Below are 27,463 nucleotides of genomic sequence, written 5' to 3'. Positions count from 1 at the left end.
TCCTCCCCAGCTTGCTTTTTCAGTCATGGTGTTTTATTGCAGCAATAGAAACCCTAAGACAACCATGCCACTTTTTGTGTCATTTTTTAAATTTCTGGTGCACACTCATAAATATGAGGTTCATCTTCTTTAACTTTCTTCTCCTTGGTCTCCAATGGACTATTTTTGTTGTTGTTATTTTTTTATTTTTATTTATTTATGTTTATGTTTTCATTTTTTACAAATGTAGTCACTGCATATTGTGACTTTAGGCCCCTCCCTCCACTTCTCCAGCCCCACCTGCCATTCTTTTCCTCCCATCCCCTTCTCCTAGTCCACTTCTCCAGCCTCACCTGCCATTCTTTTCCTCCCATCCCCTTCTCCTAGTCCACTTCTCCAGCCCCACCTGACATTTTTTCCTCCCATCCCCTTCTCCTAGTCCACTGAAAATCTGCCATCTGCCCATAGCTTATGAAGCCTCATCCAGACTGCTTGGATCCTTTTCCTCTGTGGCCTGGCAAGGCCACATCACCAGTGACAAGTGTTCAAAGAGCAGTCAACCGAGTTTATGACAGAGGCAACCCCTTACCCAAAAACCCACATGGAGACAGAGCTGTCTATTGACTATATCTGAGCCAATGGACTTTTAAAAGACTGTTTTATTTTGTTTATTTTTTTATAATGGAGACCACTATTGTAATAATTGTAAAGCTTATGTGGTGTGTGATAAAAACAATGAATGATTTGGAATGCTATTAGGTGAGGAGGAAAAGAAAGGAATTCAGAATGACTGCAGTTCTCTATTTGGGCATCAAGGCAACTCTTCTGCAGTGGTGTCAACTGTGAATACAGGGGAAACAGGGAATTCTCTGGGAATATCATGACTTCATTTAAGATTCTGTATTTGTGAAACATGTGGCAGGTCCATGTGGAAATGAAAATATGTACACATAGATCAAAAGAGAAACAGACATAGAAGTATTCTTGGCATCAGCATATGGATAACTGATGCTTCAGGTATGGATGAGATAAAATAATAAAAACAAAGCCAGAAAAGCTAGAGGAACACCTGACGTACAGACAGATAGACAGTAAATGAATAAGTAAATAAATAATAGCTCATTTGTTACATAAAAGCAGAAGGGGTGTTGTTTAAAATAGTCATGAAGGGAACCAACAACAGAGAGCGTGGCAAGAGGAGGGGGATGGGAGAGGGGAAAAATTAATAAACTTCATATAAAAATATTATATTAAAATCATAGCCTTGGGGATAGAGAATTGACTCTATCTCAGTTCAGAGCATGTTGCACAGAGCCTGAGTTTGGTTCCTTACACCCACGTGGGGCAGCTCACAATGACCTATAATTCCAGGTGCCCTCTTATGACCATGGAGGACACCTGCATTCACAAGTGCATAAAACCACATACAGAGGCATATGAATCTGTACACCTAAGAAAGCTAATCAAAACCGTAGGTAAGATGCTCAATCTTCATTCAGAAATGCAAAGAAGATGCGCATCAGAAGATGGAGAAAACAGGGAACAGGACAGGAGCCTATCATAGAAGGCCTCTGAAAGACTCTACCAAGCAGGGTATCAAAACATATGATGAGATTCATAGCCAAGCTTTTTGCAAAGTGCAGGGAAAATTATGAAAGAAGGGGGAGATAGAAAGATCTGCAGGGAACAGGAGCTCCACAAGGAGAGCTTCAGAACTAAAAATCTGGGCATGGAGGTCTCTTCTGAGACTGATACTCCAAACAAGGACCATGCATGGAGATAACCTAGAACCCCTGCACAGAAGGAGCACATGGCAGCTCAGTGTCCAAGAGAGTTCCCCAATAATAGGACCAGGGACTGTCTCTGACATGAACTCATGGGCTGGCTCTTTGATCACCTCTACCTTAATGGGTATCAGCCTTACCAGTCGACAAAGGAAGACAAAGAAACCAGTTCTGATGAGACCTGATAGACTATGGTCAGATGGAAGGGGAGCAGGACCGCCCCTATCGTTGGACTGGAGGAGGGGCATAGGAGAAGAAGAGGTAGGGAGAATGGGATTGGGAAAGGATGGGGGAGGGACTACAGCTGGATTCAAAGTGAATAAACTAATTAAAAATAAAATTTTTAAAAATTTCAAAAAAATTGGGAGACTTCAACACCCCACTCCACTCTCACCAATGGGCAGGTCATCTAAACAGAAACTAAACAGAGAAATAATGAAACTAACAGAGGTCATGAATCAAATGCACTTAATACATGTCTGCAGAACTTTTCACCCTCAAACAAAAGAATATATATTCATCTCAGCACAACATGGGAACTACAAAATAGATCATATAGTTGGTCACAAAGCAAGCATCAACCTACACAAGAAAATTAAATTAACCCATTGTTCTTTATCAGAACACCATGGATTAAAGCTAGACCTCTACCACAACAGAAATAACAAAAAGACTACAGACTCATAGAAACTGCACAAACCACTGGGGCAGGGAAGAGATAAAGAAAAACATTGAAGATTTCCTAGAATGGAATGAAAATGAAGGTACAATATACTCATATACCATGAAAAAAGTTCTAAAAGGAAAGTTCATAATATTGAGTATCTTCATAAAGAAATTCAAGGATCCCATACTAGCAACTTAATAGCTCATCTGAAAACTTTAGGAAAGAGGAAGATGAAAAACAAAAACAAGAAGAACAAGAAGAAAACACACCCAAGAGAAGTAGATAATAGGAAATAATTAAACTTGGGGCTGAAATCAATTTAGAAACAGAAAGAACAATACAAAAAAAAAAATCAAGGAAACTAAGAGCCGGTTCTTTGAGAAAATCAACACGATAGACAAACCCTTAGCCAAACTAAGTAAATGACAATTAGAGTAGAGTAGTACCCTAATTAACAAAATCAGAAATGAAAAGGGGGAATCATAACAAAAAAAAAACTGAGGAAATAAAAAAAAATCATTAGGTCTTACTTCAAAAAGCCTGTATTCCTCCACAAGGACAAAATATATCAGGGCATGGGTGCCCTCTATGAGACTGTTTCTCCAACCAAAGATCATGTATGGAAATAACCTAGAACCCCTGCTCTGATGTAGCCCATGGTAACTCAGTAATCAAGTGGGTTGCCTAGTAAGGGGAACAGGAACTATTTCTGACATGAAATCTATGACTGGCTCCTTTATCTACCCCTGTCCTAAAGGAGGAACAGTCTTACTGGGCCACAGAGGAGGACATGGCAGCCAGTCCTGAAGATACCTGATAAGCTAGGGTCAGATGGAAGGGGAGGAAGACCTCCCCTAACAGTGGACTTGGAAAAGGGAAGGGAAGAGATGAGGAGGGAATGAAGGAGGAGGGATGAGGAGGAGATTGGGAGGGAATGAAGGAGGGGGCTATGGCTGGGATACAAAGTAAATAACCTGTGATTAATATAAAAAATTAAAATTAATAAATAAAAAGCCTGTATTCCACAAGATTGGAAAATCTAAACGAAGTGGATGATTGTCTTGATAGATTTCACCTATCAAAGTTAAATCAAGGCCAGGTGAACAGTTTAAACAGTCCTATAACCCCAAAGGAAACAGAATCAGTCATTAAAAGCACCCACACAAAAAAAAGTAAAAGAAAAAAAAAATCCCATGGCTAGAAGGTTTTACCTCAAAATTCTGGCAGACTTTCAGAGATGTGCTAACACAAATACTCCTCAAACTATTCTACAGAATAGAAACAGAAAGAACATTGCCAAAATCATTCTATGAGGGCTCAGTCACCATGGTACCTAAACCACACGAAGACTCAAAAAAAACAAAGATAATTCCAGATAAATTTAACTCACAAACATTGATGAAAAAAATACTCAATAAAATACATGCAAATACATACTGAATCCAAGAACATGACAAATACATCATCCACCATGGTCAAGTAGGCTTCATCCCAGGGATTCAGGGGTGGTCTAACATATGAAAATCGACCATTGTACACTACCATATAAACAAACTGAAAGAAAAAAAATCACATGATCATCTTATTAGATGCAGAAAAAGCCTTTGAAAAAAATCCAACGCCTCTTCATGATAAAAGTCTTAGAGAGATCAGAAATACCAGACCCATACCCAAACATAGTATAGGTTATATACAGCAAGCTAATTGCTAACATCAAATTAAATAGAGAGAAACTGAAAACAACCCCACTAAAATAAGAAACAAAACAAAGCCACCAGCTCTCTCCATATCTCTTCAATATAATAATAGAAGTTATAGCTGGAGCATTAAGACAACTAAAGATCAAGGGAATTCAAAACAGAAAGGAAGAAGATAAAGTAACTTTAGTCACAGATATGACAGTATACATTAATGACCCAGAATCCACTAGAGAACTCCTACTGCTGATAAACACCTTTAACAAAGTGGCTGAACACAAAGATTAACTTAAAAAATTCAGTAGACCTCCTGTGTAGAAACAAAACCTGAGAAAGAAGTTAGGAAAACCACACCCTTCACAATAGCCATGAATAATATAAAGTATCTTGGTGTGACTCTAACCAAACATGTCAAAGACCTGTATGGCAAGAACTTCAAGTCTCTGAAGAAAGAAATAGAAGATATCAGAAGATGGAAAGAGCTCCTATGCTCATACATCAGTAAGATTAACATAGTGAAAATACCTATTTTACCAAAATCAATCTACAGATTCAATTCAATCCCCATCAAAATACCAACACATTTCTTTACAGACCTAGAAAGAATACTTCTAAGGTTCATATGGAAAAAACAAAAATCTCAGAATAACTAAAACAATCCTATACAATAATAGATCTTCTGGAGGTATCTCCATCCTTAACTTCAAGCTATATTACAGAGCAATAGTAATAAAAACTGCATGGTACTGGCATATAGAAATAGACTGCTTGATCAATGGAATCAAATCAAAGACCCAGAAATAAACCCACACACCTGATTTTTGTCAAAGGATCCAAAGCCATGCAATGAAAAAAGACAGCATCTTCCACAAATGGTGCTGGTATGACTGGATGTCTACATGTAGAAAAATACAAATGGACCCGTATTTATCACCCTGCACAAAACTAAAGTCCAAGTGGATCAAAGACCTCAACATAAACCAGAAACACTAAATCTAATAGAAGGGAAAGCAAGAACCACCCTTGAAATCATTAGCACAGGAGAAAACTTTCTGAACAGAACACCAACAGCTCAGGCCCTAAGATCAACAATTAACAAACAGAACCACTGTTTGTTAATTGAAAATGAAACTGAAAAGCTTCTGTAAGGCAGAGGGGACTGTCAATAGAATAAAATGACAGTCCACAGATTGGGGAAAGATCTTCACCAATTCTACACCTGGCAAAAGATCAAAATCCAAAATATATAAAGAAAGCAAAAAATTAAACACCAACAAAGAAAGTAACCCAGTTAAAAAATCATGCATAAGGCTAGAGAATTCTCAAAGGAGAAATTTTCAATGGCAGAGGAGCATTTAAAGAAATGCTCAGTGTCTTTAGTCATCTGGGAAATGCAAATCAGAATGACTCCAATATTCCTTCTTACTCCTATCAGAATGGCTAAGATCAAAAAACACAAGTGACAGCACATGCTGGTAAGGATCCGGAGAAAGATGGAACACTCCTTTATTGGTGGTAGAGTGCAAACTTGTACAACCACTTGGAAATCAATTTGGTGCTTTCTCAGAAAATTGGGAAGAGCTCTACCTCAAGACCCACCTATAACATTCCTGGACATACACCAAAATGATGCTCCACCATAAACAAGACATTTACTCAACTATGTTCATAGCAGCTTTGTTCATAATAGCCAGAATCTGGATATTACCCAAATGTCCCTCAACCGAAGAATGGATGCTGAAATTGTGGTACATTTATACAATGGAAGACTACTTACTACTTAATTATCAAAAACAAGGAAATCATGCAATTTGTAGGCAAATGGATACAACTAGAAAAGATCATCCTGAGTGAGGTAACCCAAACTCAGAAAGAGACACATGGCATGTACTCAAGTATAAGCAGATTTTAATTATATAGTACTATGCAGTACATATTACAATGCACTAATCCCAATAAGCAACAAGGAAAACCCAAGGGAGGATGGTTAAATCTCACTCAGGAGGGAAAATAGAATGGATATTGGTAGTGGTTTAATTGGTGGAGATAACCTAGATCCCCTGCACAGACATAGCCCATGACAGTTCAGTGTCCAAGTGGGTTCCATAGTAATAGGAACAGGGACATGAACTGATTGGCCTGCTCTTTAATTACCTACCCCTGAGGGGGGAGCAGCCTTACCTGGCTACAGAGGAAGACAATGCAGCCACTCCTGATGTGATCTGATAGACTAGAATCAGAAGGAAGGTAAAGAAGACCTCCCCTGTCAGTGGACTTGGGGAGGGGTATGCATGAAGAAGGGAGAGGAAGGGAGAGATTGGGAGGGGAGAAAAGAGGAGTTTATGGGGGGATACAAAGTGAATAAAGTGTAATTAATAAAAACTAAAATTAAAAAAAAGAGTTAACAAGATAGGAGAGGGAGTTTATGGAGAAATAAGGGTAGAGATCAGCCTTGAGGAGAGTCAATGCAGGAGGAGAGAAGTCCTACAGAGAAAAGAGAAACTGGGTGGGGTCGTCTCTGTGACAAGCAGGAGACCTAAATCAGAATAGGCCTCTGAAAGGCTATGCAGAGGACTCTATTTGAGATTTCTAGTAGCATAGGACATGAGAACTGAAGAGAACACCCTTTAACTAGACAAGAATCCTAGTGGAGGGAAGAGAACACCAACCCAACCACCAAAACTTGGATCCAAAACTTACCCAGCCTACAAAACCTGCAGTGACATAGAACAGCTAAATCAAAGATTGAGGACCCTGAGGGACCTATTCAGTCTGAAGCACCAGCCAAAGATCATGTATGGACTGGATCTAGGTAATCTACATATATGTAGCCAATTGACAGCTCAGGCTTCATGCAGGTTCACCAGTAAGGGGAGCGGGGTCTATCCCTGACATGGTCTCTGTTGTCTGCTTTTTGATCACTTCCTCCTGATGGGACTGCCTGACCAGGCCACAGGGGAAGAGGAAGAACTCAGTGCTCATGTGAATAGATGAGCTGGGGTCGGGAAGGGTTCCCCTTTTCTGAGGAATAGGGGAAGGACAATTGGGGAAGGAAGGTGGTACTTGGAGGAGAGGAGGAAGGGGACTATGACTGGGATGTAAAGTGAACAAATTAATTAATATATTAAAAAAATAATTAAACTGTAAAATAGTTTGGCAGAAGTAAAAAGTTTTGCATGCCAAAGATGCCTCCATACAAAATCAAGAAACAGAAGAAATATTCTAATCAGGAGTTATGTACAGGAGTGAACACAGAACAGTAAACTGTAAAGATGGAAGGCAAATTGGAAGTTTCAAAGCCCAGAGATATTCTAGCAAAGCCTCTACAGTATTATTTAGCTGTTGGCCTCTTACTCTAGAAGATAATGGTTTTGCCTTTTCTTCTATTATGGAGAGTGTCTTTCACATGGACTTTAACCTAGTGCTGTTAAGAGCCCAAAATGATCTCCCAATGCTGTATTCCAAGTGTCTTCCCTGACTGTTTATTCTGTTTATGACTATATATATATATATCTTTCATGGTCAGAAACAAAGGAGAAAACAAGAACTGACTGAGCTTAAACAGAGGTTGTGGTGTCCCAAGAGAGAGCTGGAGAAAGTAGGCCAAATTACAAATAAATTCAATAGTTCTGTAATTTACCGTCTGGTATGTGACTCTGGATAAATTCACTTCTTTTTTTTTTTTTTCTTTTTTTTTTTAATTTTTTTTATCAGTTACATTTTATTAACTCTATATCCCAGCCGTGTCCCGATCCCTCATTCCCTCCCAGTCCCTCCCTCCCTCCCTCATCTTCACCGTGCCCCTTTCCAAGTCCACTGATAGGGGGGACCTCCTCCCCATTCATCTGATCCTTTTTTATCAGGTATCTTCAGGACTGGCTGCAAAGCCCTCCTCTGTGGCCTAACAGGACTGCTCCTCCCTTCGGGGGTGGGGAGACCAAAGAGCCAGTCATTGAGTTCCTGTTAGAAATAGTCCCTGTTTCCCTCACTTTGGGAAACCAATTGGTTACTGAGCTACCACAGGCTACATCTGAGTGGAGGTTCTAGGTTATATCCATACATGGTCCTTGGTTGAATGTCAGTCTCAGAAAAGACCCTGTGCCCAGATATATTCGGTCCTTGTGGAGCTCCTATCCTTTCCCCATCAGACTAACTCCCCTTCTTTCTTATGATTCCCTGTACTCTGCCAAAGGTTTGGTCAAGAGTCTTTGTTTTGAAAACACTGCTAGTTAGAGTCTTTCAGATGCGCTCAGTAGACTCCTGTCATACGTTCAATGCACATCCCATCTGTCTTTCTAAACGAGGATTGATCATCTTACCCCATGTCCGCTCAATTGATTATCTTTTTTAGGTGTATAGATTTCATTATGTTTATCATATCTTATAGGTCTATATAAGTGAGTATATCCCATGTTTGTCTTTCTCCTTCTGGGATATTTCACTCAGAATGATCTTTTCTAGATCCCACCATTTGCCTGCAAATTTCATGATTTCCTCCTTTTTGATTGCTGAGTAGTATTCCATTGTATAAAAATACCACAATTTCTGTACCCATTCCACCGTTGATGGACATCTGGGTTGTTTCCAGGTTCTGGCTATTACAAATAGAGCTGCTATAAACATGGTTGAGCAAGTGTCCTTTTTGTGTACTTGAACAAACTTTGGGTATATACCTAGCAGTGGTATAGCTGGGTCTGGAGGAAGCACTATTCCTATTTGTCTTAGAAAGCGCCAGATAGCTTTCCAGAGTGGTTGTACCAGTTTACATTCCCACCAGCAGTGGAGCAGGGTTCCCCTTTCTCCACAACCTCTCCAGCATGTGTTATCGCTTGAGTTTTTCATCTTGGCCATTCGGATGGGTGTAAGGTGATATCTCAGGGTCGTTTTGATTTGCATTTCCCTGATGGCTAATGAGGATGAGCATTTCTTTAAGGGTTTTTCTGCCATTCGATATTCCTCTGTCGAGAATTCTCTGTTTAGCTCTGTTCCCCATTTTTTAATTGGATTACTTGGATTGCTGCTTTTCAGCTTCTTTAGTTCTTTGTATATACTGGATATTAGTCCTCTGTCAGATAAAGGGTTAGTGAAGATTCTTTCCCAATCTGTAGGCAGTCGTTTTGTTTTGATGACGGTATCCTTTGCTTTACAGAAACTTTTCAGTTTCATGAGGTCCCATTTATTGATTGTTGCTCTTAGAGCCTGTGCTGTTGGTGTTCTGTTCAGGAAGTTGTCTCCTGTGCCAATGAGTTCTAGGCTGTTCCCCACTTTTTTTTCCAATTGATTTAGGGTATCTGGTTTTATGTTGAGGTCCTTGATCCACTTTGACTTTAGTTTTGTGCAGGGTGATAAATATGGATCTATTTTCATTTTTCTGCATGTAGACATCCAGTTGGTCCAGCACCATTTGTTGAAGATGCTGTCTTTTTTCCATTGAATGGAATTGGCTTCTTTGTCGAATATCGAGTATTCATAGGTGTGTGGATTTATTTCTGGGTCTTCTATGCGGTTCCATTGATCCTCCTTTCTGTTTCTATGCCAGTACCATGCAGTTTTTATTACTGTTGCCCTGTAGTACAGCTTGAGATCAGGAATGGAGATACCTCCAGATGATCTGTTGTTGTACAGGATCGTTTTGGAGATTCTGGGTTTTTTGTTTCTCCATATGAAGCTGAGAATCTTTTTTTCAAGGTCTGTAAAGAATTGAGTTGGTATTTTGATGGGAATTGCATTGAATCTGTAGATTGCTTTTGGCAGTATGGCCATTTTCACAATGTTAATCCTACCAATCCATGAGCACGGGAGATCTTTCCATCTTCTGATATCTTCTTCGATTTCTTTCTTCAGAGACTTGAAGTTTTTCTCAAACAGGTCTTTCACTTGCTTGGTTAGGGTCACACCAAGGTACTTTATGTTATTAGTGGCTATTGTGAAGGGTGTTGTTTCCCTAATTTCTTTCTCAGCCTTTTTGTCTTTGGTATATAGGAGGGCTTCTGATTTTTTTGAGTTGATTTTGTATCCTGCCACTTTGCTGAAGGTGTTTATCAGCTGAAGGAGTTCTCTGGTTGAATTTTTGGGGTCGCTCATGTATACTATCATATCATCTGCAAATAGTGACACTTTGACCTCTTCCTTTCCGATTTGTATCCCCTTGATCTCCTTTAGTTGTCTTATTGCTCTGGCTAGGACTTCAAGTACTATGTTGAAGAGATATGGGGACAATGGACAGCCTTGTCTTGTCCCTGATTTCAGTGGGATTGATTTAAGTTTCTCTCCATTGAGTTTGATGTTAGCTATAGGCTTGCTATATATTGCCTTTACTATGTTTAGGTATGTGCCTTGTATCCCTGATCTTTCCAAGACTTTAAACATGAATGGGTGTTGGACTTTGTCAAATGCTTTTTCGGCGTCTAAGAAGATGATCATGTGGTTTTTCTCCTTCAGTTTGTTTATGTAGTGGATTACATTGATGGATTTCCGTATGTTGAACCACCCTTGCATGCCTGGGATGAAGCCTACTTGGTCATGGTGGATGATATCTTTGATGTGTTCTTGGATTCGGTTTGCAAGTATTTTATTGAGTATTTTTGCGTCAATGTTCATAAGAGAGATAGGCCTAAAGTTCTCTTTTTTTGTTGGGTCTTTGTGTGGTTTAGGTATTAAGGTGACTGTGGCTTCATAGAATGAGTTTGGTAGTGTTCCTTCTGTTTCTATTTTGTGGAACAGCTTGAGGAGAATTGGAGTTAGCACTTCTTTGAAGGTCTTGTAGAATTCTGCGCTGAAGCCATCTGGTCCAGGGCTTTTTTTGGAGGAGAGACTGTTAATGACTGCTTCGATTTCCTTGGGAGATATAGGGCTATTCAGTCTTTCTACCTGATCTTGACTTAGTTTTGGTAGATGGAATCTTTCAAGAAAATTATCCATTTCATTTAGATTCTCAAATTTTGTGGCATATAGGCTTTTGTAGTATGACCTAATAATTGTTTGGATTTCCTCAATGTCTGTGGTTATGTCCCCATTTTCATTTCTGATTTTGCTGATCTGGATAGTTTCTCTCTGCTTTTTAGTTAGTTTGGCTAAGGGTTTGTCTATCTTGTTGATTTTCTCAAAGAACCAGCTTTTTGTTTCATTGATTCTTTGGATAGTTTTATTTGTTTCTAGTTGATTGATTTCAGCCCTTAGTTTGATTATTTCCAGCCGTCTGCTCCTTTTGGGTGTATCTGCTTCTTTTTGTTCTAGGGTTTTCAGTTGGGCCATTAAGTTGTTTGTATGTGATGTTACGAATTTCTTCTTGCAGGCACTTAGTGCTATAAATTTTCCTCTGAGCACTGCTTTTAACATGTCCCATAAATTTGGGTATGTTGTGCCTTCCTTTTCATTGAATTCTAGGAAGTCTTTAATTTCTTTCTTTATTTCTTCCTTAACCCAGCTGTCATTGAGTAGTAAGTTGTTTAGTTTCCATGTGCGTGTCGGCTTTTTGTTGTTTCTGTTGTTGTTGAGGTCGAGCTTTAGTCCATGGTGGTCAGATAGTATACAAGGGATTATTTCAATCCTTTTGTATCTGTTGAGGCTTGCTTTGTGGCCCACTATATGGTCTATTTTGGAAAAGGTTCCATGGGGTGCTGAAAAGAAGGTGTACTCTTTTGAGTTTGGGTGAAATGATCTGTAGACGTCTATTAGGTCCATTTGATTTAGGGATTCTGTGAGTGCTTTTATTTCCCTATTTGGTGTCTGTCTAGTTGATCTGTCCCTTGGTGAGAGTGGAGTGTTGAAGTCTCCCACTATTAAGGTATTAGGATCAATGTATGATTTAAGCTTTAATAATGTTTCATTTACGAATGTCGGTGCTCTTGTATTTGGGGCATAGATATTCAAGATTGTGATGTCCTCTTGGTGGATTTTTCCTTTGATGAGAATATAGTGGCCCTCCTTATCTTTTTTCATTAACTTGGGTTGAAAGTCTATTTTATTAGATATTAGGATGGCTACTCCAGCTTGTTTTCTGGAACCGTTTGCTTGAAAAACAGTTTTCCAGCCCTTTACTCTGAGGTAGTGTTTGTCTTTGTTGCATAGGTGTGTTTCTTAGATGCAACAGAATGTTGGATCCTGTTTCCTTAACCATTCTGTTAGCCTGTGTCTTTTTGTTGGTGAGTTGAGTCCATTGATATTGATAGATAATAGTGACCAATGCATGTTAGTTCCTTTTGTAATGGAGTCGATGATCTAACCCTGATTCATTGCTTGTTTTCTTTTCATTTTTGTTGGGATATTATCTGTATGCCCTGTTTTCTTGGGTGAATTTGTTTTCATTGGATTGGAGTTTTCCTTCTAGTATCTTCTGTAGGGATGGTTTGCTGTGTAGATATTGTATAAATTTAGTTTTGTCATGGAATATTTTGTTTTCTCCATCTATGTTGATTGAAAGCTTTGCAGGGTATAGTAGTCTGGGTTGACATTTGTGATCTCTTAGAGTCTCCATGATACTTGCCCAGGCCCTTCTGGCTTTCATAGTTTCTGATGAGAAGTCCGGCGTGATTCTGATAGGTCTACCTTCATATGTTACTTGGCCTTTTTCCCTTGCTGCTTTTAATATCTTTTCTTTGTTCTGTAGATTTAGTGTTTTGACTATGATGTGACGTGATGTGTTTCTTTTCTGGTCTAGTCTATTTGGAGTTCTGTAGGCCTCTTGTATATTTATGGACATCTCTTTCTTTAAGTTGGGAAAATTTTCTTCTATGATTTTCTTGAAAATATTTTTTGGACCTTGGAGTCTGGAGTCTTCTTTTTCGTGAATTCCTATTATTCTTAGATTTTGTCTTTTCATAGCATCCTTGATTTCTTGGATATTTTGTGATTGGAACTTTTCTGATTTTACTTTTTCTTTGAGAGAAGTATCCATTTCTGCAAATGTGTCTTCAGCTCCAGAGATTCTCTCTTCCATCTCTTGTATTCTGTTGGTGATGCTTACTTTTGTGGTTCCTGATCTTTTCTCCAAGTTCTCCAGCTCAAGGGTTTTCTCATTTTGTGTTTTCTTTATTGATTCTAATTCTGTTTTCATGCCTTGCACCATTTCTTTCACGTGTTTGAATTTGGATTCCTGTCTCTCTACGATGGCCTCTATTTCTTTTTTCATTTCCTTCTTATATGCCACTAATTTTTCCTCTACTTGTGTATCTATTTGTTTGGCTATGTTTGCCTGTGTTTCTTTAAGGATATTGTCTATTTCTTCTTTCTTTGCCTCCAATTGACTGGCCATCTCTTTGAAAGACTTGTTCATTTCCTCCTTATGAGCCTCAAATAATTGGGCAAGCATGGCTTTAAAATCATTTTCCTGTGCTTCTGCTGAATTGGTGTATCCATCGATTTTGGGGTTTGCTGGTGAAGTCATGATGTCCTGATTTATGTTGGAAGTGTTCTTTCGCCTACCTCTGGCCATTGGCTTATCTGAAACCTTCCCTGTTTGTTTTTGGATTCTGCAGATCAGACTGGTGCTGTCTCTCTCTGGTGTCTGGAGAGTTCTTCAGGAAGCTGAGCACTCTCAGCGTGTGCTGAGGACTAGCTGTACCTGTGGGAGGAAAGTACGCAGGCGCAAACGGGGCAAATGCAAGCGTGTGTGTGCGCTCGTGCGCGTGTGTGACTGTGTGTGTGAGTGTGCGTGGATGAGTTTCTCGAGGGACAGAGTGATGGCTAATGTTGAACCCTTGAGTGTGTGGGAGGGACTCTGTACTGTATATGTCGCAGGCGCTAATGATGATCGCAGCGCAATTTCTAGTATTAACTGTCTTAGCTCCTCAATCAGGCCCACAGGGCAGGAACTTCAATGTCCCTAGTGCCCCTCTGTTTCCCAAAGTGGGTATGTGGGTGGGAGGGGGGTTCGATGCCTGGCTTCTGATTTAGAAGGACCCAGGATCTGGGGAACTGCAGATTCTCAAGGGTGCACTCACTTACAGGCAGGTCTCTTGGCCGAGTTCGTGGTATCCGGGGCTCTCTGCTCTCTGGTTTGGCCCTGCTTCTTTGATGTGTTCCGCCAGTTCTGTGCTGCTGTCACTGCCAGGTTCTGAGGTCTTGCTGCAGCTGGAGATTTCAGGGTGGTCACTTCAGCAGGGATGGGGTAACCAGGCTCTCTGTTCTCTGGTTTGGCCCTGGTTAGTCTTAAACTGGAGGGCTGTGGTGCCCCGCCAGTTCACTACTGCTCCGCTGCCATGTCCTGCTGTAACTAGAGACTGGCTTGCTAGTCCCAATGCTTTCTGGGAAGTCCTGGGATCTCTTCGTTGTGCTCTCCAAGCTTGGGAGGCCCAGTGCCTGGTGTGTCCAGGTTGTATGACGTTTCTGCCTGGTTTTGGTGAGTATATAGCGTATTTTCTGTCACTGTGGGATTGGGCGGGCTGTACCGTCAGTGATGGCGATCCTGCGGAGCTAGTATGGTGTCTAGCAGATTCGCGCCCTGGGAGGATGGTGCAGCCGCTGCGCGAATCTGGGACTCCGGGGCACGTACTGCTGGCTTTTGTCTGCCGCTAAAGTGCTTGGGGCTCCGTCTCAGCGGTTGTATACCCCAGGCAGTTAGGTCTGCGCTGAGAAAGATGAGTCCACTGTGCCGCTGTGCCGAGGAGGAAGGAGGTCTGGGGGAAGGGAGTGCAGCAAGAACAAAGGATCTTTTCTCTCCCTCCCCAAGCAAGTCTCCGGGTGACCGGAGGCCAAAGTTTTCCCCTCCTGCGATGTTCTCTGGTGTTCAGAAAGCCTCGCTGTGGTTTTCCTGGGTTGGGGGTCCTTCCATTCTCCAACTCAGAAGATCAGGTATCCCACTGCTCAGAAACTGTGTGTGCTAGTCGCCATCTTGGCTCCGCCCTCCTCTATATATATGTGCGTTAGGAAACAATCCTCAGCCCTAAAATTAATCCTATTATTCTTTTTTAAATTTTATCTTATTTATATTTTTATTTGTTACAATTTACTCATTTTGTATCTCCACTACAGCCCCCTCCCTCATCTCCTCCCAGCCCTGCCCACCCTCCTTCTTGTCCTCCTATGCCCCTCCCCTAGTCCTCTGACAGGTGAGGACCTCCTCCCCTTCTACTGACCCTAGCTTATCAGATCTCAACAAGCTTGACTGCATCATTTTCCTCTGTGGCCTGGCAAGGCTGCACCCTCCTTGAGGTGATAAAAGAACCACTGAGTTCATGTCAGAGACAGCCCCTGCTTTCCTTATACTTGGGAACACACTTGGAGACTGAGTCTATGGGCTACATCTGAGCAGGGGTTTTAAGTCCTCTCCATTCATGGTCCTTAGTTGGGGTATCAGTGTCTGCAGGGCCCCCAGGGCCCAGTTTTTTATTGTTTTGTTGTTGTTGTTGTTTTGGCTCTGTTGGTCTCATTTTGGAGCTCCTTCCCCTCTACGTCTTTTTATCTCCCTCTTCTTCCACAAGAATTCCAACACTCTGTCCAAAGTTTGGCTGTGAGCCTCAGAATCTCCTTCGATACCCTGGTGGTAAAGTCTTTCACAGTTCCTCTGTGAAAAACTCCTGTACTGTTCCTTGTCTTCTCCTACTTCCAATGAAGTTACCCTCCTGAAGAGAATTAAGCATCTTTCCTAGGGTTCTCCTTTTGTTTTTCTTCTTTAGAACTATAAATTTCAGTATGTTTAGCCTATATTATATGGCTAATATCCACTTATAAGTGAGTATATATTATATGTGTCTTTCTGCTTCTGGGTTACCTCATTCAGGATGATCTTTTCTAGTTCCCATCATTTGCCTGCAAATTTCATGATTTCCTTGTTTTTAATTGCTGAGTAGTATTCCATTGTGTAAATGTACCACACTTTCTGTATCCATTCCTCTGTTGAAGGACATCTAGGTTGTTTCCAGATTTTGGCTATTACAAATAAATGACAGCCTACAGACTGGGAAAAGATCTTCAACAACCCTACATCTGACAGAGGTCTAATATCCAGAATATATAAAGAACCCAAGAAGTTTAACACCAACAAACCAAGTAATCCAATTTAAAAATGGGATACAGAGATAACCAGAGAATTTTCAACAGAGAACTATCGAATGGCAGAGAAACTTAAAGAAATATTCAATGTCCTTAGTCATTCGGGAAATGCAAGTGAAAAGGACCCTGAGATTTCACCTCACACCAATCAGAATGGCTAAGATAAAAAACTCAAGGGATGATGCATGCTAGAGAGGATGTGTGGAAAGAGGAAACCTCCTCCATTGCTGCTGGGAATGTAAACTTGTACAACCACTTTGGAAATTAATATGGCACTTTCTTAGATAATTAGGAACAGTGCTTCCTCAATATCCAGCTATACCATTCCTGGACATATACCCAGAAGATACCCCACTATTCAATAAGGACATTTGCCTAACTATGCTCATAGCAGCTTTATTTGTAATCCTAGTATTCTTAATACCCTTTTCTAGAGTACTTATGACTATGAATTCCTGCAATCCAGTGAACTTTGGCAGACTGAGTAGCAGCGGAAGAGGAACCCCTTGTTTCAGGCTACTGTGCTGTGTAAAACACAGCATTATTCTTCTTGTTTCTGGGACATAGAGACCAGCAGCTTTGTGTTCTTTGGTCTGATCTCTATTTTCTGGACCTATTTCAATTCAGGTTCCTCTTACTGTTCATATTGATACTTTCTGTGAGTCCTTTTTTGAGTTGCTCTTTTTGTTAGTGTTACATATCTAGAGCAATGGGAAAATGTTAAGCTGTGACCTACTGCTCCATTTTGCTAGAAAGCTTGCATAGCATTCCAAAGCATCAACGAAAAGTGATATAAATCTATATCTTCTTACTTGGCTGTCTCTGCTGAGTTTTAAAGTTCCTAAAAAGATACATCAAAGGCAGTATTAGTCTTTTAAAAATGTAATTAGTTCTACAAAAAGTTTCATTTTTATCTGATTTAATTAATACAGTAATGCACAATATCTTTTGGAACACCTTAGTCAAACCCTTCTGTTAAACTTTAAAAAAAAAAGGATAGATTCGGAAATTCCTTGTACAGGAATAAAGGCAATTAACTCACAACCTATTTAAAGCAAATTGATGATTTTGGTGATCTGGGAATAAAGAGCGCTATACATGTTTCATATACAGACTTTTGTTAACTGTGCCACATAATATTCCCTTCTGCCAGTACAGTCAACTAAGAATAATTATTTGAGGTGCATTGTCCAATTTGGTTTTATCAAATTTTAATGTGAAGTTGAACATGAAAACTGCTGTTTTTGTGAATACACACACACACACACACACACACACACACACACACACACGTCTTCATTGACCGAATGTGCTGGCTCTGAAAAATTGAAGCAGTACTTTGTATTGAGAAATACTTCCTGAGGTGCTGGAATATCAGTTCACACAATATCTATTATTAAGTTTCCAGTAAATATAAGATGCTCTCCTTAGCACTTACAAGTCAAGAGCTGAGAAAAGAGTTTGTTATAAGTGAGAAAGCAAAACTGAATTAGAAGAAAATACTAACACTACAGCTCAAAATAATAATAAACGGAACGTATAACAAAACATAGTCAACAGAACATTAGTATCAGTAATATACACAAAAGGCAGTATTGAACGCAGAGGACTTTCTGGAACATAACCCAGTCTCAAAAATTGAAAATCTCCTTAAGAAGAAGAGACAAGAAGATGAGCTCATGGCCAGACTGAACTGTGTAGTTAGACTGTCTCCGAAAACAAAGCATAACTCTTTCTGTGTAAACATGTCTAAAGCACTGATGTAAAATGTGTTTAAAACTTTGGTATTTCCAAAAGAATAATTTATCTGAGTGGGCACAAGATAGGAAATGGAACACTGAAGGAAATGAGGGTGGGGATCAGATGTAGGGAGAACAGGGGCGGGCAGACAGAGGGTTTGCAAGAGAGAAAGGAAACCATGGGAGAGGGTATCTCTTAGACAAGCCAGGGACTTGCAACAGAGTGGCTCCAGGGAGGATATGGCGGTGACTCCAGATGAAACCCCTGGTGGCAGGGGGCATGGAGAGTGTAGAGGCCACCCTCTAACCAGACAGGACTTCTGGTGGAGGGAGGGAACTCCAACCCACCCACAAAAACTTCCACCCAGAATTCACCCTACCTACAGTATGTGCAGGGCTAAAGACAGAGCAGAGATTGAGGGAATGTGCAACCAATGCCTGGGCCAACCTGAGACCCACCCCACGGGAGAGAACCGACTCCTGGATGCTATTGATAACACCCTTCTGTGTTTACAGAAGGCAGGCCTAGCGTGGCTGTTCTCTGAGAGGCAACGACCAACAATAAATGGACACAAACTGAAACTCGCAGCCAAACATTGGGCGGAGCATAAGAAGCCTTACAGAACTGGGGGGAGGGAGATAGAATGATACAGAGGGGACAGGAGCTCCACAAAAACAAAACAAAACAAAAAACAGTCCCAACTAACCTGGGCCCAGGGGACTTGTTGAGACCTAAGCACAAACCAAGTCCCATGCGTGGACTGGACCTAGGCCCTCTCCACACACACACTCGATGGGCAGCTTAGCCTCCATGTGGCTCTGAGAAAGGGGATCAGGGCTGTCTCTGACATGGTCTCTGTTCCATGTTCTCCTATCACTTCCCCCTGGTAGGGATGCCTTGCCAGGAGACATGAAAGAGGAAGTACACAGTCTATGGCTGGCTGTGCTGGGGTGGGTTTTTGGGACTCCCCTTTTCTGAGGGGCAGGAGAACGGAGATAGGGGGTGAGGAAAGGACAGAGGGGAGGGACCACAAGGGAGGAGGGAGGGTGCTATGATTGAGATGTAAAGTAAATAACTAAATAAAAATATTCTATAGAGTGTCAATTAATGTAAGTGAAGGGAGAGTTCAGGTGAACTAAAAATAAGCAAGGCTTGAACCTTATGTAGAGATGTATAACTAAACATCTAAGGAAAGATGAGGTGACATAAATCATTATGTCAAATGCAAAGGAAATAAATCATACTCAAACCAAACAAAACAGAGGAGGACTTTGCAGCCAGGAATGAAGATACCTGATAAGCTAGGGTCAGATGAAAGGGGAGGAGGTCCTCCCCTATCCGTGGACTTTGAAAGGGATAGGGAGAAGATGAGGGAAGGAGGGTGGGATTGGGAGGGAATGAGGGAGCGGGATACAGCTGGGATACAAAGTTAATAAACTGTAACTAATATTAAAAAATTAAAATTTAATTAAAAAAGAAAATAAAGAATTTTTCTACTTCCTTTAAGAGGCAAAACTGTTTATAATGATTATGTATGAATGTGTCTGTACATTTATCTGTATGTATAAATACATGCACACAGTATTTTTAAGTATACTTTTTAGTTTCTATGGATTTTATATGCTGCCACATTATAGTTAATGATTATTCAAAAATATTGTTTTAGGAGTATGCAGCAAATACTGAATGTAGTTAGTACTAACTGGCATTCATAAAGGAAAGGACATTGAATTGAATATAGGAAAAGACATAAGACAATGATTTTTCCATAACTATCAGTGCTTATGCAATGAAGAAACACTCCAAAATCAGTTCTAATAAGACTAAAAAAGTTTATAGAAAGTGTGGGTCTCTAAATGTCTTGTGTTCAGTATTTATCTTTTGCTATATTCTTTTTCAAGCACCATGCTTTAATGTCTGTGGGCATACTTCTTACAATCTATCATTTTCTTAAAGGTTGATATTCTTTCTTACTAAAGTAATTTTGAACAACATAAACTATTTTGTGGATACAAACTCATTCACTTGGTAGATATTATTTTCAAGATAAGCAATACATGAATAGTTTATCAGAATGATTTTTCTGAAAGTAAGATCCCTTTATAGGTATAACTGTGGTATAGAAAACATGAAAGGGGGCATAGGGGCATAGTTCAGTGGAGGAATGTGTAGTTTATGGGATTTCCTGGGTTTATGAGCATGCTAACCTACCGAAGGAAACAATAAGAGGGAGAGAGGCAGAATACAAGAACTCAGCATCTCTCTTTGTAACAGTATTTTATTAACCCTTTGAGAATTTCATGCAGTGTATTTTGGACATGTTTGCTGTTTATATTCCCCCTGCTCCTCCCGGAACTACCCTTTCCTCTTTACCTATCCATATTTGAGTTTCCACCCCCACCCCAGAGAGTGCGTTTTGTATTTCCCAACAAGTTTTGGAGGTAGTGTTTACCCTGAAATATGATTGACCCACAAGGTAATATATCATTAAAGAAAATCGATTCTCCCTCTCTCAGAATCTATCAAATGCCAGTTGCAGTGTGATTTGATGTGTACTTCCCTTCCCGATGCTGGGGTTTTCTCTAACTTGAGCTTGCACAGGTCTGGCATGTGTTTGACATTTTGTGTGTGAGATTTTTTTGCTGTAAGTTCATATGGGCTACTCCTCTATTGTATTGTAGAGCTCAGCATTTTAACAGCAAAGTTAGACACGGGCCAGTAGAATGAAAAACGCAAAAGACACAGGGCATATGCTAATCTAGCACAGAGCAGTACAGACATGTATTTTGCCCTTGAATTAACTCTAACCACTAAGGTTATTGAAATGTCTCAACAGTTTAATGTTCAGTGAAAGTTTAAAATAAGTTAACGGTGAAAGAATAACAGTTTATTATGTGTGTATTATTTACTTGACCAAAATTCATTTCATACAGTCTTCCCAGACATCTACAAGATGGATTTAGTTACCAGTATTTTGATGTAGAATAAACCAATTGTGACTATTATAGGAAGAGACAGCCAATTCAGAGGACTAATCTCCACACTGTCATAAACAAGTACTAAAAATACTGATATCATAGCTACCATAACTAATAGGCAATAATAAGAAATATTGATGAGGGATAATCTTAAGGAAACAGATTCATTACTTCACCAAAAGTCACTGACTTTCATGGGATACCTTAGCTATTAGTGAGAAATATGTTAATTCCATGTGTCTGCCTCTCACATTTCTGTGGGCCATATATACATAGACATCAAGCTTCTTTAACTTGCTGCCCTGTGAGTTGCTGAGTTTGGCCAGTGGATAGGATCACCCAAAATTCAATACACTGGGAAGAAAGCATGAGTTCAGAAGGCATGATTAACTACCCTTATTCAAATGCTACTACTACTCTATCATCTATCTATCTCTATCTATCTATCTATCTATCTATCTATCTATCTATCTATCTATCTATCTATCTTCTATCTATCTATTTTTTCAGTTGCTACACAATATCCATACCTATTTATGGGCTATCGCATGAGATTTTAACACATGTACAAAACATGTAATGATCAGGTCAGGAAATTTGGCAAGTCTATCACTTGAGATACAGAGTTCTTATTTGTACTGAGAACATTCACACTCTGGTAGATATTCTGAAGCAATCATTGACATCCATTGTTATCCCTAGTCAACTCACCCTGGTGCAGAAGGCTAGCCATTCTTGCCATTCATCTGCTCACCAGTATGTTCTCACCATCCTCTCCTTCACTCTGAGTCCTTTACCTAATGTATTCTTTAGCTCCAATTTCAGGTAACTGCTCTGTAAACTCACACTCCTTGGCCAGCCCCGCTAATGCTAACTTTTGTAGCTTTTTTAATGCTTGTCATTTATCTGAGAAACAACTCTCTATCACTATATTTTCACAGCATGGAGTATCAGTGGACCATCTATTTTGGTGGGAGGTGAACAGATATTGACGGATAGAACAAATGCTGAAATCATGAAAGCTTCATGAAATATAGATTGCTGTCAGAGGAGTGTCAACAGGAAAATCTTTCTACTTTTGTTTTATCATTCTGGATAATTAAAGTCATGTCAAGCTAGACACCATAGCACACTCCTGCAATCCCAGCACTCAAGGAGCTAAGGCAGAAAGACCAGCCTGTAAGTTCAAGGCTACACAGCAAGAACATGTCCTCCACAGATTAACTATGTTTGATTTTTTCATTAATTTTTAAATTTATTTTTAATTTATATATTCACTTTACACCCCCATCATAACCTCTACACTTGGTCCCTCTCTACACCTCTACACCTCTGCAACCTCTACACCTCTCCTCCTGGTTCCTCCTTCCCATTTTCTTCCTCCTATCCCCCTCCCATCATCCTCAAAAATTGGAAGTGCCACCCCCCCCAAATAACTCATCCCAGTACATCAAGTCATATCAGGACCAAGCTCATCCTCATCCACTGAGGCCAGGCAAGGCAGCCCTGTTAGGGGGAAGTGATCAAAATCAAGCAAAAGAGTCCATGTCATAGACTGAACCCACTCAACTTACTTAGAGAAGCCACATGAAGATCAAACTGACCATTGGTTACATATATGTAGGGGGCCTAGGTCCAGTCCATACATGCTCTTTTGTTGGTGCTTCCATCTGTGTAAGCCCCCATGGATCTAGGTTAATTGACTATGCTTCTTTTTTGTGACATTCTTGTCCCCTCTGGGAACTTCTATCCTCCCCCCCACCAGCCCCCCGCACCTATACACACACTCTCCAACAGGACTCCCCGAGCTCTGCCTAATGCTTGCCTGGGAGTCTTAGCATCTGATTTGATCAGCGGCTGGGTAGGGCCTCTCAGAGGACTGTTAGGCTAGGTTCCCATCTGTAGACATAGCAGATATTGTTAATGGTGCCGGGGGTTGGCTCATTCTTAGGGTGGGTCCTAGGTTGGGCTAGGCAATGGCTGGACATTTCCCCAGTCTCCATCTTTACCTCTGCATGCCTTGTAAGCAGAGTGAATTTTTTTGTCAAAGGTTTTGCTGGTGGGTGGGGGGTGCCCTCCCACCACTGCAAGTTCTGCCTGGCCAGAAGGTGACCTCCTCATTCTGCATGTCCCTGCGGCTAGGAGGCTCAGCTACAACATTCCCATGTCCTCCCTGGAGCCTACCCTAACGCAGGTCTCCAGCTTGTCTCAGTGAGTCTCCTGCCCTCAGTTTCCCTTTCCTCTCCAAGCCCTCTTCCTTCTCTTCCCCAGTCTCCCCACATCTGATACTTATCCCTCATTTCTCCCCCAACACCTTCTCCTACCCAATTCCTTCTCTGCATCTACTTCCACTGTCTAAGTCACTCTGGCACTTTCTCAGAAGATTGGAAATAGTACTACCTGAGCACCTAGCAATATCATTTCTGAGCATATACTCAAAAGCACTTTCTCAGACAACTAGGATTAGCACTTCCTCAAGATCCAGCCATACCACTCCTAGGCATATATCCAAAAGAGGCTCAAGTACACAATAAGGACATTTGCTCAACCATGTTTGTAGCAGCTTTATTTGTAATAGCCAGAAGCTGGAAACAGCCCAGATGCCCCTCAACTGAGAAATGGATACCGAAATTGTGGTACATCTACACAATGGAATATTATTCAGCAATAAAAAAACAAGGAAATCATGAAATTTGCAGGTAAATGGTGGGAACTGGAGAAGATCATCCTGAGTGAGCTATCCCAGAAACAGAAAGACACACATGGTATATACTCATTCATATAGACCTATAATATAGGATAAATCTACTAAAATCTGTACACCTAAAGTAACTAATCAAGAGGGAGGACTCTGGCTAAAATGCTCAATCCCCACTCCGAAAGGCAAAGAGGATGGACATCAGAAGAAGGAGAAAACAGGAAACGAGTCAGGAGCCTGCCACAGATGGTCTCTGAAAGGCTCTGCCCTGCAGACTATCAATGCAGATTCTGAGACTTATGGTCAACCTTTGGGCAGAGTGCAGGGAATCTTATGAAAAAAGTGGGAAACAGTAAGATCTGAAGAGGACAGACACTCCACAAGGAGAGCAACAGAACCAAAAATTTGATCACAGGGGTCTTTACTGAGACAGATATTCCAACCAAGGACCAGGCATGGAGATAACGTAGAACCCCTGCACAGATGTAGCCCATGGCAGTTCAGTGTCCAAGTAGGCTCCATAGTTATGCGAACAGGGACTGTCTCTGACAGGAACTGATTGGCCTGCTCTTTAATTACCTCCCCCTGAGGGGGTAGCATCTTTACCAGGCCACAGAAGAAGACACTGCAGCCACACCTGATGAGACCTAATAGACTGGGATCAGAAGGAAGGAAAAGAAGACCTCCCCTATCATGGGACTTGGGGAGGAGCATGCGTTGAGAAGGGGGAGGAGGGAAGGGGTTAGAAGAGAAGGAGGGAGGGAACTAAAGGGGGAATACAAAGCGAATAAAGTGTAATTAATAAAAAATTAATGCAAAAGATGTTCCACCATACTACAAGGATATTTGCTCAAATATGTTCATAGAAGCTTTATTCATAATAGCCAAAAACTGGAAAAAACCTAGATGTCCCTCAACCTAAACATGGATAAAGAAAATATGGTACATTTACATAAAGGAATATGACTTAGGTATTAAAAACAAGGAAATCATGAAATTTGGAGGCAAATGGATGGAACTAGAAAGGATCATCCATGACTGAGGTAATCTGCACTCAGAAAGACGTACATAGTATGTACTCACTTTTAAGCAAATATTATCCCTATATTGCAGGGTAACCATGCTACAATCCACAGACTCAAAGAAAATAAGTAACAAGGAGGACCAAGAGACAAATCCTTTTAGGAGACAAAAAATGATTCTTGGTAAAATACATGCCGTCTCAGTTTGTTAAACAGTTACATTTCCATTGGCTGGATAGACTTTATATGTATTACTTTTAAAAATATTGATCTTGCCATAAATTCATGGAAACACTCTATTTGCTAAAAAGTTTGATTTTGCTATAGTAAAAGGCTTTCAAATATCAAGTATTATTGACATCCCTATCTAAAATTGCAAACACCTCAGTTTTACCTTGCAATAGTTAAACATGTGCAAAGCCCTCAAAATAAATAACCCAATCCATCAATCCTACAGCGCATTTCAATGCCAGCTGTTTGAAAGAAGTGTCACTGATCTCTTTACCACTTACTTGTTTCTCAGCGTTATTGTCTTGTAAGAGTCCTGCTCTCACCCACAGCAAGTGTTCTCACTGAGAGCAGAGTGAGAGCAGAACACTTCACAGTGTTCTCCTGTGGTTCCACAAACATGTTGTTTCCACAACAATCTAGGGCTTGTGTGCCTAGCCCCTCTAACCTTTGCATATGCTCTGAAGCCAGACCAAACTCTTTTTAGTAACCCAACAAGGAAGTTCTCTGCTCCCTTCATGCTGAAACCAGTGTTTTAGAGGCACAAGCGTGCTACAAGCTAAGTTTCAGGAAACGCTTGTGGTAGAACAGATGGCGAAGAAGGTGACCACTCCTAGCTTTTAAGCTCTTTGGAAATTGAAAGCCCACAAAGATGTCGTTATCTGTCATCTCCCTCACAGTGAAACGACAGGATGTTACCTCTCATCATGCAAACCCTGACTCTCTGTCTCTGTCTCTCTCTTCCTTCTTCCCTGTCTTCCTCCCTCTCTTTCTCTTTCATTCTCTACTTTTTCCTCTGCCTCTCCCTCCCTTACTTATTCTTATAAGGATATTAATAACATTTGATGGGGTCTTAGACTGATGGCTTCACTTAACTCTTTACAGCTCCATTTAGAAATATAGTCCCATTAAGGATTAAGCCCTCAACATCAGTTATTGAGGGGAAGAGACAAAAAACTGAGACAAAAAAATATCAATATTTGATAAAGGACTCCATAAACATTTTCTCCTTTTGCTGAAAATTACAAGTTAGTGTAAACTGTTAAAGATCTGTTGTCTCATGACGGGTGGAATACTCCTGGACTCACAGCAGCTGTCTTCACATGCACAACATTACCACAAGACCAAGCCAGTCAGCAATGTCACAGATAGGCTAGAAGACCCCTTGGCCCTTCTTCTTACTGAGAAGCTGCTGGAAGAGGGAGAATCACTACCCTTTGAGGGTGTGGGCACTGAGAGGGTTCTCTCATTCCGGTGGAAGCCCGACACCCATGTGGACAGCACTAGGTAGACTCAGTGGCTTTTGAAGTCAGGAAGGACATGTACCAAAGAAATACGGGAAAAGTTGGGCAGGAAATGTGAGGGAAATCTAATTATATTTCACATGTATGGACATTTCAAGAATAAAGACTTTTAAAAAATTATTTTAAAAAATTATTTTAAAAAATTATTTTATTGTATATGTATGGGTATAGCCATATACATTTTTACATACTTTGTCTGCAAGTATATCTGTGTACCAGCTGTGTGCCTGATACCTACAGAAACCAGAAAAGGTTCTCTAGAACTAGAGTCACAGACAGTTGTGAACTGCCATGACATTGCTAGGAATCAAATCTGGGTCCTGGAAAGGGACCTTTAACTAGTGCCTTTAACTGCTGAGCTTTTTCTCAGAATAAAGAAAAACTTCCAGAGGATGCTTTTCTAAAATACAATATTAAAAAATAAAGGGTGCAATGACCATCATTTTATTATGGGAAACTCATTAAAAAATAGATGTACTTGCTACCATTGCTCACTTTCACTGTGACAACTTTTTTTTTTCAGCTAATCAGAGCTGCCCCACTGGAGCTTTGGCATGCAACTCTTCAGGTAGCTGTGTCCCAGCCCACCAGCGCTGCGACAAGGTTGTCCACTGCAAGGGCTTCCCAATCGATGAGTCCAGCTGCTCAGGTACTCCTTTTCCTTTAAATATTTCTTTGCAATAGGAACTATTAATGAAGTCTGAAGGTGATAAACTAAAATTTCTAAATAATGATAGACATGGATTTATACTATAGGTTTGAAGGCAGGAAGAATAATGATTTCCTAGATTCTTTAAAAGTTTATAAATGAGTAATGAACTCTTTACTATTCTATGAAGTGTCAATAAATAATGAAAACTAGAATGTAGGCAGATGGTTCAGTTGATAAAGTACTCTCTGTGCTGACATGAGGACCTGAGATCAGACCCCTGGCATCCAGGAGGCATGGTGACTGAATACAGATATAGCACTGGGGAGTCAGGAACAGGATGATCTCTGGGACTCCAATCAGTGAGCTTGGCTTCATTGAGATCCTATCTAAAAAAACTAAGTTGGAGAAAGAGAAAGAAAACACCCAAAATCTGTGTGTGTGGCCTCTACATACACATGCACTCAACATTCCCCAACACACATGAACACACAATACAAGCACCATTCATACAGAATAACACAAAGAAAAACAACAATATACAATTTTAATTTGGAATAAGTTGCGGTCCTTAGAATTTAATAATCTATAAACATTGCTTATGTAATAAGGAAAGCCTACAATATGTTAGCACCTTTATGAAGTTGTATCCTTTTTGCTACTTTTTGATGAATTACATAACTTAATGATGTTTTTCCATAAGTATATTCAATCTTACACTGCTTT

General features: G+C 40.4%; 1 protein-coding gene across 1 annotated transcript in view; it reads left to right on the top strand.

Moving 5' to 3' along the window:
* Nucleotides 1-27,463, top strand: part of Malrd1 (MAM and LDL receptor class A domain containing 1) — a 744,773-nt gene that overhangs the window by 602,831 nt on the left and 114,479 nt on the right. The window contains exon 35 of the mRNA XM_060372547.1: nt 26,612-26,737. Coding sequence (XP_060228530.1) covers nt 26,612-26,737 — 126 coding nt within the window. The remainder of the gene's footprint in view (nt 1-26,611; nt 26,738-27,463) is intronic.

This window comes from Meriones unguiculatus, chromosome 19, assembly GCF_030254825.1.
Source record: "Meriones unguiculatus strain TT.TT164.6M chromosome 19, Bangor_MerUng_6.1, whole genome shotgun sequence".
Classification (NCBI taxonomy): domain Eukaryota; kingdom Metazoa; phylum Chordata; class Mammalia; order Rodentia; family Muridae; genus Meriones; species Meriones unguiculatus.
This window is presented reverse-complemented; position numbering and strand designations above follow the sequence as displayed.